The sequence below is a fragment of the Gymnoscopelus braueri genome (genome assembly GCF_963280865.1).
Source record: "Gymnoscopelus braueri genome assembly, chromosome: 14".
Taxonomy (NCBI): domain Eukaryota; kingdom Metazoa; phylum Chordata; class Actinopteri; order Myctophiformes; family Myctophidae; genus Gymnoscopelus; species Gymnoscopelus braueri.
The window spans coordinates 46,135,448-46,147,752 of record NC_137619.1 but is presented as its reverse complement, the minus strand read 5'-3'; the positions used below and the strand labels follow the sequence as shown (position 1 = coordinate 46,147,752).

Below are 12,305 nucleotides of genomic sequence, written 5' to 3'. Positions count from 1 at the left end.
TTTCATACCAAGGACCCCTAAATTCATATACATTTGGCCACGGACCCCCATTTGAAAATGTTTTGTGCCAGGGACCCCCAGAAGCAAAGATATCAGTTAATTTTCGCTTTAAAAAATATAAATATTCAAAGATATGCACACTTTTTTAAGGTTTTTCAAAAATAGCAGATCTACAAGCACATAGCGCTGCTATTTTTGAATAGCCAAAGCTAAGTGGTTAAAAATTATTGTGACGCTATTAACTCATTTTGCTGGGGACCCCCTGATACTCCCTCAAGGACCACTGGTGGTCCCCGGACCACTGGTTGAAAACCACTGATCTAGGGGAATCATTTTGGAGGTGCACGGCACCAGAGGTTCCGCTCATGGGTTCCGGCCACCTGATGACGTAAAGTCATTTCCGCTCCGACCGGATCAGAAACCCGAAAATGGTATTGATCCCCAGGCTAGCCCGCACGTCATCACCAAGCGCCACGGTTAACGAGTAGTAAACAGTTCCGCTGCCAGTAGCAGCCAGCCAGAGTCTCAGGCTAGAGAGAGAGAGAGCGAGAGAGTCTGGAGTGAGTGGCCGCGATGGAATCGAACAAGGACGAGGCGGAGCGGTGCATCAGGATCGCTCTGGCCGCGATCACGATCGGCAACCAGCCCGACAAAGCCCGGAGGTTCCTGGAGAAGGCGGAGCGGCTGTTTCCGACAAACCAGGCCAAGAGTACGTCGAGTTTATTTGGGGGGGGTTTTAAGGTGTCGATCACTTGTTGGGCCACCGATCGAGCGACGCCTGCAGCTCCCTCAGAGCCTCAAACGAGCTAACGTTAGCATAACTTCTTCTTATCGAATGGATCCCCCCCCCCACACACACACTAGTTGCGATCACTGACAGCTGCTATTTGAAGTTCCCCTCCCCCCCACCACCTCGTTGATTACCTTCATTTTGCTTTTAAACGATATAGGTTGACGGTTTAGTGCTGTTTATTGTCGGATCATATCATATGTCATGTTGAGGAAGGAGCCACTCTAGCTAGCCTTGGATCAGGACTGTCATAGATGTATTTGATCCGAGTCTGACTTTTTTTCGTGTCTCAAAATTGATCAAATGCATCTATGATAGTCTTGATCCAAGGCTACACTTAAGCCACAGAATGGCTAGTAGTATCAGTTAGCTGTGCTAGCCGACAGCTGAGCTAACAACAGTGGTCTAAAAGTAACTGAATACATTTACTCAAGTACTGTACTTAAGTAAAATCTTGAGCTATTTTTACTTTACTGGAGTATTTCCAGTTTTCACTTTTACTTCTACTCACTTTTACATCTCAGAGGCAAATGTTGTACTTTTACTCCACTGCAATTATTTGACAACTTTAGTCTCTAGGTATTTTGTAGATTTTGATTATTATTACAAAACATACATTAACCACTTCAACCCCTATGTACATTTTGGCCATTTGAAAATAGCCGATCAGCCCAACTCATTGTGAGCTTGTAGATCTGCTATTTTCAAAAGATTTGTATACAATTTATACATTTGAAAACTTGTGAAATGGGACATTCTGCATAATGACTACTCTCTACTTTTTATACTTTAAGTAAATTTTGATACCAAATACACTCGTACTTTTACTCAAGTAAATTTTGAATTACGGACTTTTACTTGTAACATTTGAGCAATTTTTTCACCACTGCTAACAACCGTTTTGGCCTCTTGGCGCGTGCGAAGCTGCAAACCTCAATGCAAAACCACTTCCTTCCTTTCTTTGCAGAGCTACTGGAGTCGTTGTCACAGAACGGAAAGCCACCCGATGAAGACGACAGCAGTGCAATGAACGGAGATGGACCCAGGATGAGACACAGAGGGGACGATCCACCTGTGCCAGGAGGAGACACAGCCAAACCTTACACCTCAGACCAGCTGGATGCTGTCAAAAAGTCAGTAAGGAACCAGGGGTCATCAATATGTCTGCACATGGGCAAATGTGTCCGTGGCAAGACTTGTTCTAGGCAAATTCTTGATTTTGTTTTCAAATAACATTATAATGTTCTTATTTTGATCATGAGACCCCATTACTGAATGTCAGTCTCCAGGTTTTCTTCAGAATATGTATGACACTGATTTACTATGACACTGGCACATTAGAACTTTTATTTTATTTTCAAGGACCACTATAACTCTGTACAAATGAAACCAAATGGATCCGTAGGGGTCCATTTGGTTCCATTTGTACACTCTCACAGTTACAGACCTGTAATGGTTATTCAGGGGGGCTAGCTCTTTATGTTTCTGGTAATAATATTGTCCGCTCATTTGCATGTCCATGGCTGTTCATGAAAACTCAAACTAATTAAGGGATCAAAGTGTTCCCTACATTTCTTTGAGCAGTGTATATTCATTCATTCATTCAGTGTTCAGTTAGACACTGAATGGGACCCTAGGACTCATTAATGAGTCCTAGGCTGAACTGGCTAAAGAAATTATTATTAGACTGTTAGTCAGCATTTTTGTTTAGACAGATCTGCTAGATTCATGGCATCCTGGTTTCTTGAGACATTACGCTGTTCTCTCTGCATTCTACGTCTGTGATTATTTACTCTTCACTCTGGACAAGAGAGGCTGCTAAATTGTGGTTGATTTAATTCACAAATCTGTAACATTGTTTTTACTGTATACAGTCATGCAAAATCAGCCTTGGATGGTGAGATTAAAGGACGACTTCACCCATTTTCAACCTCCTCACTAATGCTTAGTATAATATGGTAATTTTTGTCTATTCACTCTGTGTCTCAGAGGAGGGCTTTGGACAGATAAATAATAATAATAATGAATAGCATTTTTATGGCGCTTTTCTAAGTACTCAAACTTAGCGCTTTACAATGGTTCATTCATTCATACGTGGGGGAACATTGGGAGTTTAGAAACCCGTCTACCAGTCACATCATCGCTGGGGAATCCAAGCTAATAGAAACGGCAGGCTTTCTATTCCTGGAAAGTTAGCATGCTATAATAGAAGCCATTGTTCTTACGTTAATAGAAATCTAAATAAAAAATATGATATATTGTTTGAAAAAAAAAATCTGCCTAACGATGATGTCACTGGTAGGCGGGTTTCTTAAAGGGCAAGACCACTTTGGTAGAGGTTTGGGTTGTGTAGTTACCTTGCCATGATGTAACTCCAAAGGTGGACAAGAAATCAAAAATAATTGCTCCATTGATTAGAAATTGATAATTCTAAATTTGCTCCTCATTGACTTACATTGTACGGTAAAACAGCTCTCAAAGTCACTCTTTTAGCACATAAACAAACACAAACAAAGTTGATTCAGACAATATAGAGCATCACCAAACCCAGTACTGTTTAAATTTTTTATAAAAATGTTAACTTCCTGTTGATTTTGCTATTTTTATTAAGAAGAAAACCCGGACTGGATTCGCGGATCCGGATCCGGATCTTCAAATAGTAAAATAAGTAGGAAGTTAACATTTTTATAAAAAAAACAAACAGTACTGGGTTCGGTGATGCTCTATATTGTCTGAATCAGCTTTATTCGTGTTCATTTACGTGCTAAAAGAGTGAGTTTAAGAGCTGTTTTACCGTACAATGTAAGTCAATGAGGAGCAAATTTAGAATTATCAATTTCTAATCAATAGAGCAATTATTTTTGATTTCTTGTCCACCTTTGGAGTTACATCATGGCAAGGTAACACAACCCAAACCTCTACCAAAGTGGTCTTGCCCTTTAAGTGTCCACAGCCCTCCTATGAGACACAGAGTAGATTTTTTTTACCAGTTTATCATGAGCAATATTGAGGACCAATTATATGAAGATAGGTTGAAAATTGGTGAAGTCGTCCTTTAAGAATTTAAGATTATAATGTTGATTTCACAATGGCTAGTTATCGACTGGTAGAATTAAAGTGCTACATCTAGCGTTTACAAGAGCTGTGCATGTGTGTATTTGCAGCGCTGATGCAAACGTCAGCTCTGCAAGTTGTTAACGGTTATGCTCTGAAATTATACCCTCTCGAAAAATAGATTCTAATAATGTCGGTTTCTTTTGTTTGTAGAATAAAGGGTTGCAAGGATTACTACCAAATTCTTGGAGTTGAAAAGGCTGCCTCTGAGGAGGATCTCAAGAAGGCCTACAGAAAGCTGGCTCTGAAGTTCCATCCAGATAAAAACCATGCACCAGGAGCTACAGAAGCATTCAAAGGTCTTTTGAAATTGACATATTCTACATTGCTATAGTATGGTATGCAAATGCATAAAAAATAGCCAAAAAGCTTAGTAAACCATGTGTTTCTGTGATTTTCAGCTATTGGAAATGCCTACGCTGTATTGAGCAACACGGAGAAACGACGGCAGTATGACCAGTACGGAGAGGACCGCGCTAACCCCAACAGACAGAGACAACAGCAGCGCCAGGAGTTTGAAGCGGACATCTCTCCAGAAGACCTCTTCAACATGTTCTTTGGAGGAGGGTTCCCATCAAGTGTGTAGAACAATAATTCTAAACCTTTTATCGTTTCAAGGATAAATACCAGAAGTGGACACAAGACGAGGGCTTCTGTCAATACTTTTTGTTTCATATGCATTCGATCATTTGATATGCATTAGGCCATGGACCCCACCAACTGTCTGAGTGGACTGCCCCTCAGGCTGATAATCAGGTTACCATGGACTCCCATTTGATATGATTGTTTCTCTCTGGTACCACAATCTACACCAGTGGTTCTCAAACTGTGGGGGTCCCGACAGTTTCATTTTAGTGGGTCCCCAGATGATTTAACCAACCAACATACAGTATAAGTGTATACAGGGTATCTACTCATTTCTAAAGTGACAATTTAAGGACTTTTAAGACCTTTTGTAATACCTCTACAATTGATTAATAAATACATAAGACCATTACAGCATCAAAAGTAATCAACAAACTGAAAAATGGTCAAACATTGGCCAAATGGTCAAATATTACCTAAGAAAGAGCCAAGAGGTAAACATTTTGAAAATGGCTGATCTACATGCTCACAATGCCTCTCAAACGCGAGGCATTGTGAGCATGTAGATCGGCCATATTCACAATATTTATCTGTGGAACCGTGTCAAACAAAATGTAATGCCTCAGGGGTCACGGTCTGAAATGTTTGAGAACCACAGATCTACACTATAATAAAATCCTCAATGTTAATTTAACTCTGGAGTTACAGATTAGTAAGGGTCCATTTGGTTCCTAACTATCAATCATTTAGCTGGGGACCCCTTGGAACCGCCCCATGGACCCGTGACGGTCCCTGGACCCCACGTTGAGAACTAGTGGTGTGGTAGATTAGTTTATACAACATCGGATCATTTAAACCTAATTTATATTCTGTAGAATGAGAGCGTTGCATTGCAGCACGTTGTTGGCTCGAAGAACTGATCTTCAAGCTAACTGCATCGCAGCATGTTGTTGCCTTGAAGATCACTTATTTTAGGTGTTTATCTATTATGTGATTGATTGATTCTCATACCTGACCGTCCTCATATATACCTTCTTTTTTTTCTTAGGCAATGTACACGTTTACAGAAATGGCAGAATGCATTTTGGCCATCAGCCTAGACAACAAGGGGAGGGGAGGCGAGAACAACAGAGAGATGTAAGTTCAACCTGTAATATACGTATGTATATGTATGTAAATATGTTCATTATAAAATGCCTTCAGATTTCATTCCACTTAAAGGTAGGGTAAGTGATTTACTTTGGTTAAAATAAGTGTTAAATAGCTCTATATTCTGATAGTACTCATTGCTATAGAGTGTTTGTTCAGTAAAAGGAGTCTCCCATGTCTCTCCAGCTTTATTAAACAGAGTGCTCTCTCTTGATTGGCTTAATTTTTGTCACCTACCTGAAAATGTACTAAATTCTGTTTAATAAAGAGCTAGAGAGACCCCTGTGACCGAACAAACACTCTGTAGCAATGATTACTATCAGAATACAGTACTAGTACATTTTTAGCAAAAAATAATAATAATAATATCACTTACCCTACCTTTAATGCACTTTCAACCTGACGTCCCTATTTTGGGCATGTCGTAGGTGAAAATGTTAACAAGCTCACAACGTGTCAGGATGCGACACATTGTGAGCTTGTACATTGGCTATTTTCACTATTGTCTAAAGTATAAAATGGGGCCTAAGTGGTTTAATTCGTGTCTGGATATGAAACGGCTGTGATATGTGTTGTTTGCGCAGGGTGGTCTGGCTCTGTTCGTCCAGTTGATGCCCATCCTCATTCTCATCGTGGTTTCTGCACTCAGCCAAATGATGGTGGCACAGCCCCCCTACAGCCTTAGCTACCGCCCGTAAGTGCAAACTCACTTGTTTATTCCAGGGTTTCTGCACGTTGTTAAAAAGTATGAAATCAGTTTTGCCAACATGAAGACCTTCAAAGCTATTAGAAAGTCGTTTGCTAAAAGAAAGCAAATGTGATCAGTAACTTAGATTAGGATGTGTATGCTTCCGTAGGATTTATGTTGTGCATTTTTCCACAAGCAAATGAATGTGACTAAATTCAATAAACTCAATCCTGCTGGTAGGGTAAGACTACTGCCAGTGGTCAGGGTCTTGACCGAACTTGCCCGTCTAACGATGGCTAGACGGGCAAAGTGTGGTGGAGGTAAACATTGTTTACCCACCTTGTCATTTCAGAAATAACACTCACCTCTACCGGTGCGTTTACACATGGTGTGCAATGGCTGCCTCATTTCCTCTTTCACCGTAACGTCGGGGAACTTGGGGTAGTCGTTAGTTTTAGTCGTCTTTGCTAAGGGCAGATTGTGTACATGGGTCCGTTCATATTGTGCGTTGTCGGTTGGAGAGAAAACAAGCGCTCCCTACTGTGTTGCTGCCTTGGATCTGACAGCGAGTCGAGACGGATAGTTGAGAAAGGATTGACAATATGTGAAACAAAAGAGTACTAAGGGACTATCAGCCTAAATGTGAAGCTAGTGTTGTTCCAGAGAGAACGAGAGAAGAGAGAGAATGAAGGAAGGAAGGACTGGAGAGACAGATGAAAGAGATGATGGATGAAGGGAAGCTGTTCTAGAGAAATAAGAGGGAAAGGATAAATGATACAGGAGACAAGTGATGGAAATGCAGATATTATTTCTGAGAAGACGGCCAAGAAAAGAGGAAAGACAAGGAAATGAGCAGCACCATTGTTTAGAAGAAAAAAGACACTTCAACACATCATGTGACTTGCATATAATATATCTTCAGTAAAACTTTAAATGATGATAAAACAGCTTGTACTTGCTAGGTGTTCAGTGTTTTTATACAAGCAAAACAGCCTTAATCTTGACTAAAACCACCCTAACTGGTATAAATCACCTGGTTAACATTCTTACATATACAGTACCTGAAAGTTGGCAACCTTGCTTTGGCATTGCTATGATTTGATTTGATTTGATTTGATTAGACGTTATACAGGAAAAAAAACATACTGTTACTTACATCATGTTCATTGTAGAAACGTCAAGGATACAGACACATAAAAGTCTTGCGACTTATTTTCATTGTGGTCCTTGGTCTGAGACAAACAACACTGCAACAAAATACATACAGGTAGACAGTACAGTAATAAATAAAACAATCAATAGCTACACTACCTACAGCATAAATACATATAATCGCATGGCTAACATAAGTGACCCTACTATTCTGCAACATTTTCTAATAGCCATGCTTTGACCCTTATCTTAAAAAGGAGATGGCTGCTGGTGCTCTTTATAGTCAGGGGTAGCGAGTTCCAGTTAACTACTCCTCCAAATCTAAATGAGCGTTTTCCCATTTCAGTCGTGAACGTTTGCATGGTCAGGTCTGCTATGCTGGCTCTGGTTAGGTGGGAATGGGCTTCGCTACGCTTCTGAAAATGCGTACATAGGTACACAGGGGGCGCTGTTTATGTAGATGTTATGCACCAGGTCCAGCTGTAGTTGAACTGACCTGGCTGCCAGAGGGAGCCAACCCAACTGCTCTAAATGATGTTTTCCAACATGGTCCCTTGCAGACAGCCCCAAGACAAGCCTGACCAACTTATTTTGAGAAACCTGCAACTTCTCTTTTAGGGCTTTGGTTAGGCCACCGTACCATGAGCCAATAGCATAGTCGAAACAACATAAAACCAGTGAGTTTGCTAATAAGCGAAGACTGGCCGAGTCCAGAAACTGCGCTTTCCTGGCCAAGAATTTGGTTCTGCCATTCACCTTACTAATGGTCTTAAGAGCCATGGTTTCACCACCCAGGCTGCGATCTAGCAGACAACCGAGGCAGCTGACTGAGGGTTTAGCCGGAAAGGACTGGCCCCCAAGAGTGATACTGGGTGAGGCCAGTTTGTGCAACCTGGGCGGAGAACCAAATAAAATATATTCAGTTTTGGCCATATGAAGGGATAATTTATTGTCTGAAAGCCAAGTCTTAATACTATTGAATTACTTGACAAGGGTGCCATTCAACTTATCCACATCCTCATCTGAGGCCAGGATGGCTGAATCGTGACTGATGCGTATTGCCGATGCCATTTAACCATGCCATTTAACCCTGACTCTTTTAGTTGTAAAATAGGTCTTAAATGTCCACTTAAAAGTGGTATTAAAAGGTATTTTAAAAAAATCCTGAACTTATTATTTGACAAAGGTCGCAATTTTTCAAAGATGGTGTTTATTAATACCAGGCTCTCATTGTTTTCAATGCATTCCGTCAAATACCCGGCTCCAGTTGGCTTCTCAGAGCGTCTATGGTGCATATCATGGCGTAGTACGTCTATCCTTACCTTATTTACATAGCCTGGCTTGCAGATACCCTGAGATCACGTTAGAATGGCTCGTCTCCATTTCATTCTGCAAGTCCTCATTTCTCTCTTTCTCCTTTTGTGGACCTACCTACCTACAATGCTTTACTGACCACTCTTTGCACCTCATGTCTAACCTCATGTACCTTCTGCTTATTATGTTATGTGTAAATATGTAGATATCTACACACATAGATATCTACATATACCTAGGGCTGTCACGATTACAAATTTAAGTTGACGATTAATTATCACTCAAATAATTGCGATTAACGATTTCATTGTGTTTCTGCCGTTGAAAATTAATGGAACATTATAAATAAAAATATTTCTGTTTGACTTTTAGCTTTCGGAAACAAAAGTTGCACAGGGCAGATATGACAAATAAAATAACACATATTTAATGACTTTATACTTAAAAATAAACATTAACACATTGGGTGCCAAAACCGTATATATACGGTTTTGCGCATACTAACGTTGAGTGCCAAAACCGTATATATACGGTTTTTGAAAAAAACAGCAACAGGAAATATCACAGCAACAGGAAATATCACTCCTACAAGATTTAGACTCCAATCCACCTCCTGGTTAACTTATGACTTCAAAAACCTGTATCTCGGCTCCTGTGCACTTTTTTTTTTTACAATGTTAATTTAACTATTTTCAACTGGCTGCAACTATGGAATGGATTTCCGAATGTTTTAAATTTTTTCCCCCCGATTGTACGAGACCTGTATGTGTGTAATGAGGGGATCACCGTGAGGACGGTGATCACTGAAAATATTTTGTGACTACTTGAAAAAGGTTCAAAATGTTTAAAAAGTCCTGGCACTCAAAGTATAATATTTTAATAAACCTCTGGCACCCAATGTGTTAATAGTGGAAATAGCCGATCTATAAGCTCAAAACGCGCCGCGATGAGCTTATAGATCTGCTATTTCCACTATTTTTGTCATTTTTTGAAAATATGACTTTTTAACATGGAATTGATTATGACGATCATGCAAAAATAATTGCGATTACAGTATATAAAATAATTGCGATTAGACGATTATGTAATAATTGTGACAGGCCTACGTATACCCACAAATTTACACCGTGTAAACCTGTGATATTGACAATGGAACTGACACGGATTCTCTCTCCACTCATTTGTTACATGTTGTCTGTGGCTCAGGTCAGTGGGTCATATTCACAAGAGGCATACACCCGCCCTGAGGGTGTCTTTCTACGTGAGCGACCGTTTCAATGAAGAATACGCCGGAAATAACTTAAGGAATGTCGAGAAAAGTGTGGAGGAGGACTACATCGGCAACCTTCGAAACAACTGTTGGAAGGAGAAGCAACAGAGTGAGTATTACTGTACCATGGCACAGTTTTTCTTTCATAATTTTTGGTGTTTTATGGTGGGATAAACGGGCATCTCTTGGTTAATCACTGTCAGGGAGAGACCTTGTATGATCAAAACTTACTTTTCAGGAAATGGAGAAAACAAAAGAACCTTTGTTTCAATGGATCCAATGTAGTTATTATTTAGTCACAAGCTCATGTTAATACTTTTCATTTGTTTTATTTATAAAGTGTTTCTAAAATAGCTAAAATAGCAGATCTACATGCACACAACGCGTCACATCATAATGCAACGCATCGTGAGCTTGTAGATCGGCTATTTTCACTACTTTTGCGTGACAATCGCCTTCGTCTTGTACGACGAAGTAGGGCGTTATATATTTACGGGGAAACAATGACGGAAATTATTTGGTTTGTTGTCAGGCTCATGATCGCTCAAAATGCTCTTCTTTGCAGAGGAAGGACTACTGTACCGCGCTCGTTACTTTGGAGATTCTGAATTGTACAACAGGGCACAGAGAATGGGAACGCCTAGCTGTTCTAGACTCTCAGAGATTCAGGTTATACTCCACGGTTAGACGTCACTGGCACACATATGGGTGAGTTGCTGCAATGTTGTTGTTTTTTTTACTTAAATCATGCCGTTAATTGTGGTACATGCTCAGCTCCTACCAAGTAGTGTGAAGAATTGGGCTGCATCATCTGTGCATCATTTATGTCAGGATGCCAAGCTACAGATACAGACACAGACTACACCAATGTCTGTGTTTTGATGCTGTTTTTGCACTCTTATAACCCTTTTTATTACCCTAAATTACAGAATATTTTGTACTATTTTATATAAATATTGGACATTACTTTTAGCACAGCCTGGTGGAGTCTGCCGCACCAACATTTAAAGGGATATTTCACTTAAAAAAATAAACATAAAAAATACATATAAAAAACTAATGTAAAAATCACGGCCCCCTCATGCATTAGATTGTCCTTCTAATGCGTGAGGGGGCCGTGATTTTTCCATTACTTTTATTTTATTTTATTTGAAAGTGCAATATCCCTTTAACTTCACATAATGTTATGAGCATGTGACAAATAAGTCTTTGAAAGTGATTTACTGCTGTTTTATTATTGTGCCACTGACACCAATGTCTTTTTTTCATAGGTTCTCTGGTACTTGAATCTTAATCAGAAGAAATCTGTCGGAGCCCCACACTCAAATTGGAGCATATTTACTGCAGCAACACCAAGAACATCAGAAATGCCTTACCCCCCCACGGTGGGCAGCAGATCTCAGCAGGGAACCCCTCTGTAGATTGACCTCCTTGTAGAACAGTGGTTCTCAAACTTTTTTTTTCAATTTCAAAGACAACCCATAACTCTGAGAGTGTACGAATGTAACCAAACGGGTTCCGTTTGGTTCCGTTTGTACGCTTGCACAGTTAAGAGACATGTAAGGGTCCATTTGGAACCCCCCTCAAGGAACCCCGAGGGGTCCCTGGACCCGCACTTTGAGAACCACTGACTGTAGAACTCTTGAGAAGGCTCGAGTCGACGGCTGGCATTTTCTAACATTAGTGTCTTCAAAAGATGGTAGCAGTTCAGGTGGAGTCGCGGCTGAGAGTATAACAGCGTAGTTGTCTTTTTTGAATGGTAAATGCAAAGCTGCTAAGATTTACCGTTCTCTCCCAAATCCTTTGTTTTCCTGAATACTTTGAGAAACCCCAAGGGCCTTCTCGTAGAGATTATCTGAGCCACTGACAAAGTGTGTAATTTTTATAGTTCATACCAAGTGTAAATATTAAAAACTTACTTTTAACAGTTGCAGGATCTAATGGAGTTAAGCAGATATCATTTATCTTTTTAATTTAATTGTTATCCTGTGGATTTTGCTTGTAGCCTGTTTGGATTAAGAAGCAGTGGAAATTATTGCACAACTAAAGTGAAACCATATTTATTAAATTAATCCTGCTAAAAGCTGTTTCCGTTTTTATTAGAATTAGATTTGGTTTTATCTGAATTAAATGTGTTGGGTCATGTTTTTCTAACTTTTACAGCTATAAAACTCTGATTTGATAAGGTTTCTTTCAATAAAGACAATTGTTGACTTAGATTTAAAAATGACAAATGCAGGCAA

General features: G+C 39.9%; 1 protein-coding gene across 1 annotated transcript; it reads left to right on the top strand.

Annotated features, from left to right (window-relative positions):
- The first annotated feature begins 486 nt into the window (after positions 1 to 486).
- On the top strand, positions 487 to 12,121 carry dnajb12a (DnaJ heat shock protein family (Hsp40) member B12a). The gene is made up of 9 exons (XM_080448570.1): positions 487 to 709; positions 1,758 to 1,923; positions 4,058 to 4,203; positions 4,306 to 4,482; positions 5,538 to 5,626; positions 6,223 to 6,332; positions 9,999 to 10,171; positions 10,628 to 10,770; positions 11,334 to 12,121. The coding sequence occupies exons 1-8, from the start codon at positions 574 to 576 to the stop codon at positions 10,747 to 10,749; spliced, it is 1,119 nt and encodes a 372-aa protein (XP_080304696.1). The 5' UTR covers positions 487 to 573; the 3' UTR covers positions 10,750 to 10,770; positions 11,334 to 12,121.
- Positions 12,122 to 12,305: the final 184 nt, after the last annotated feature.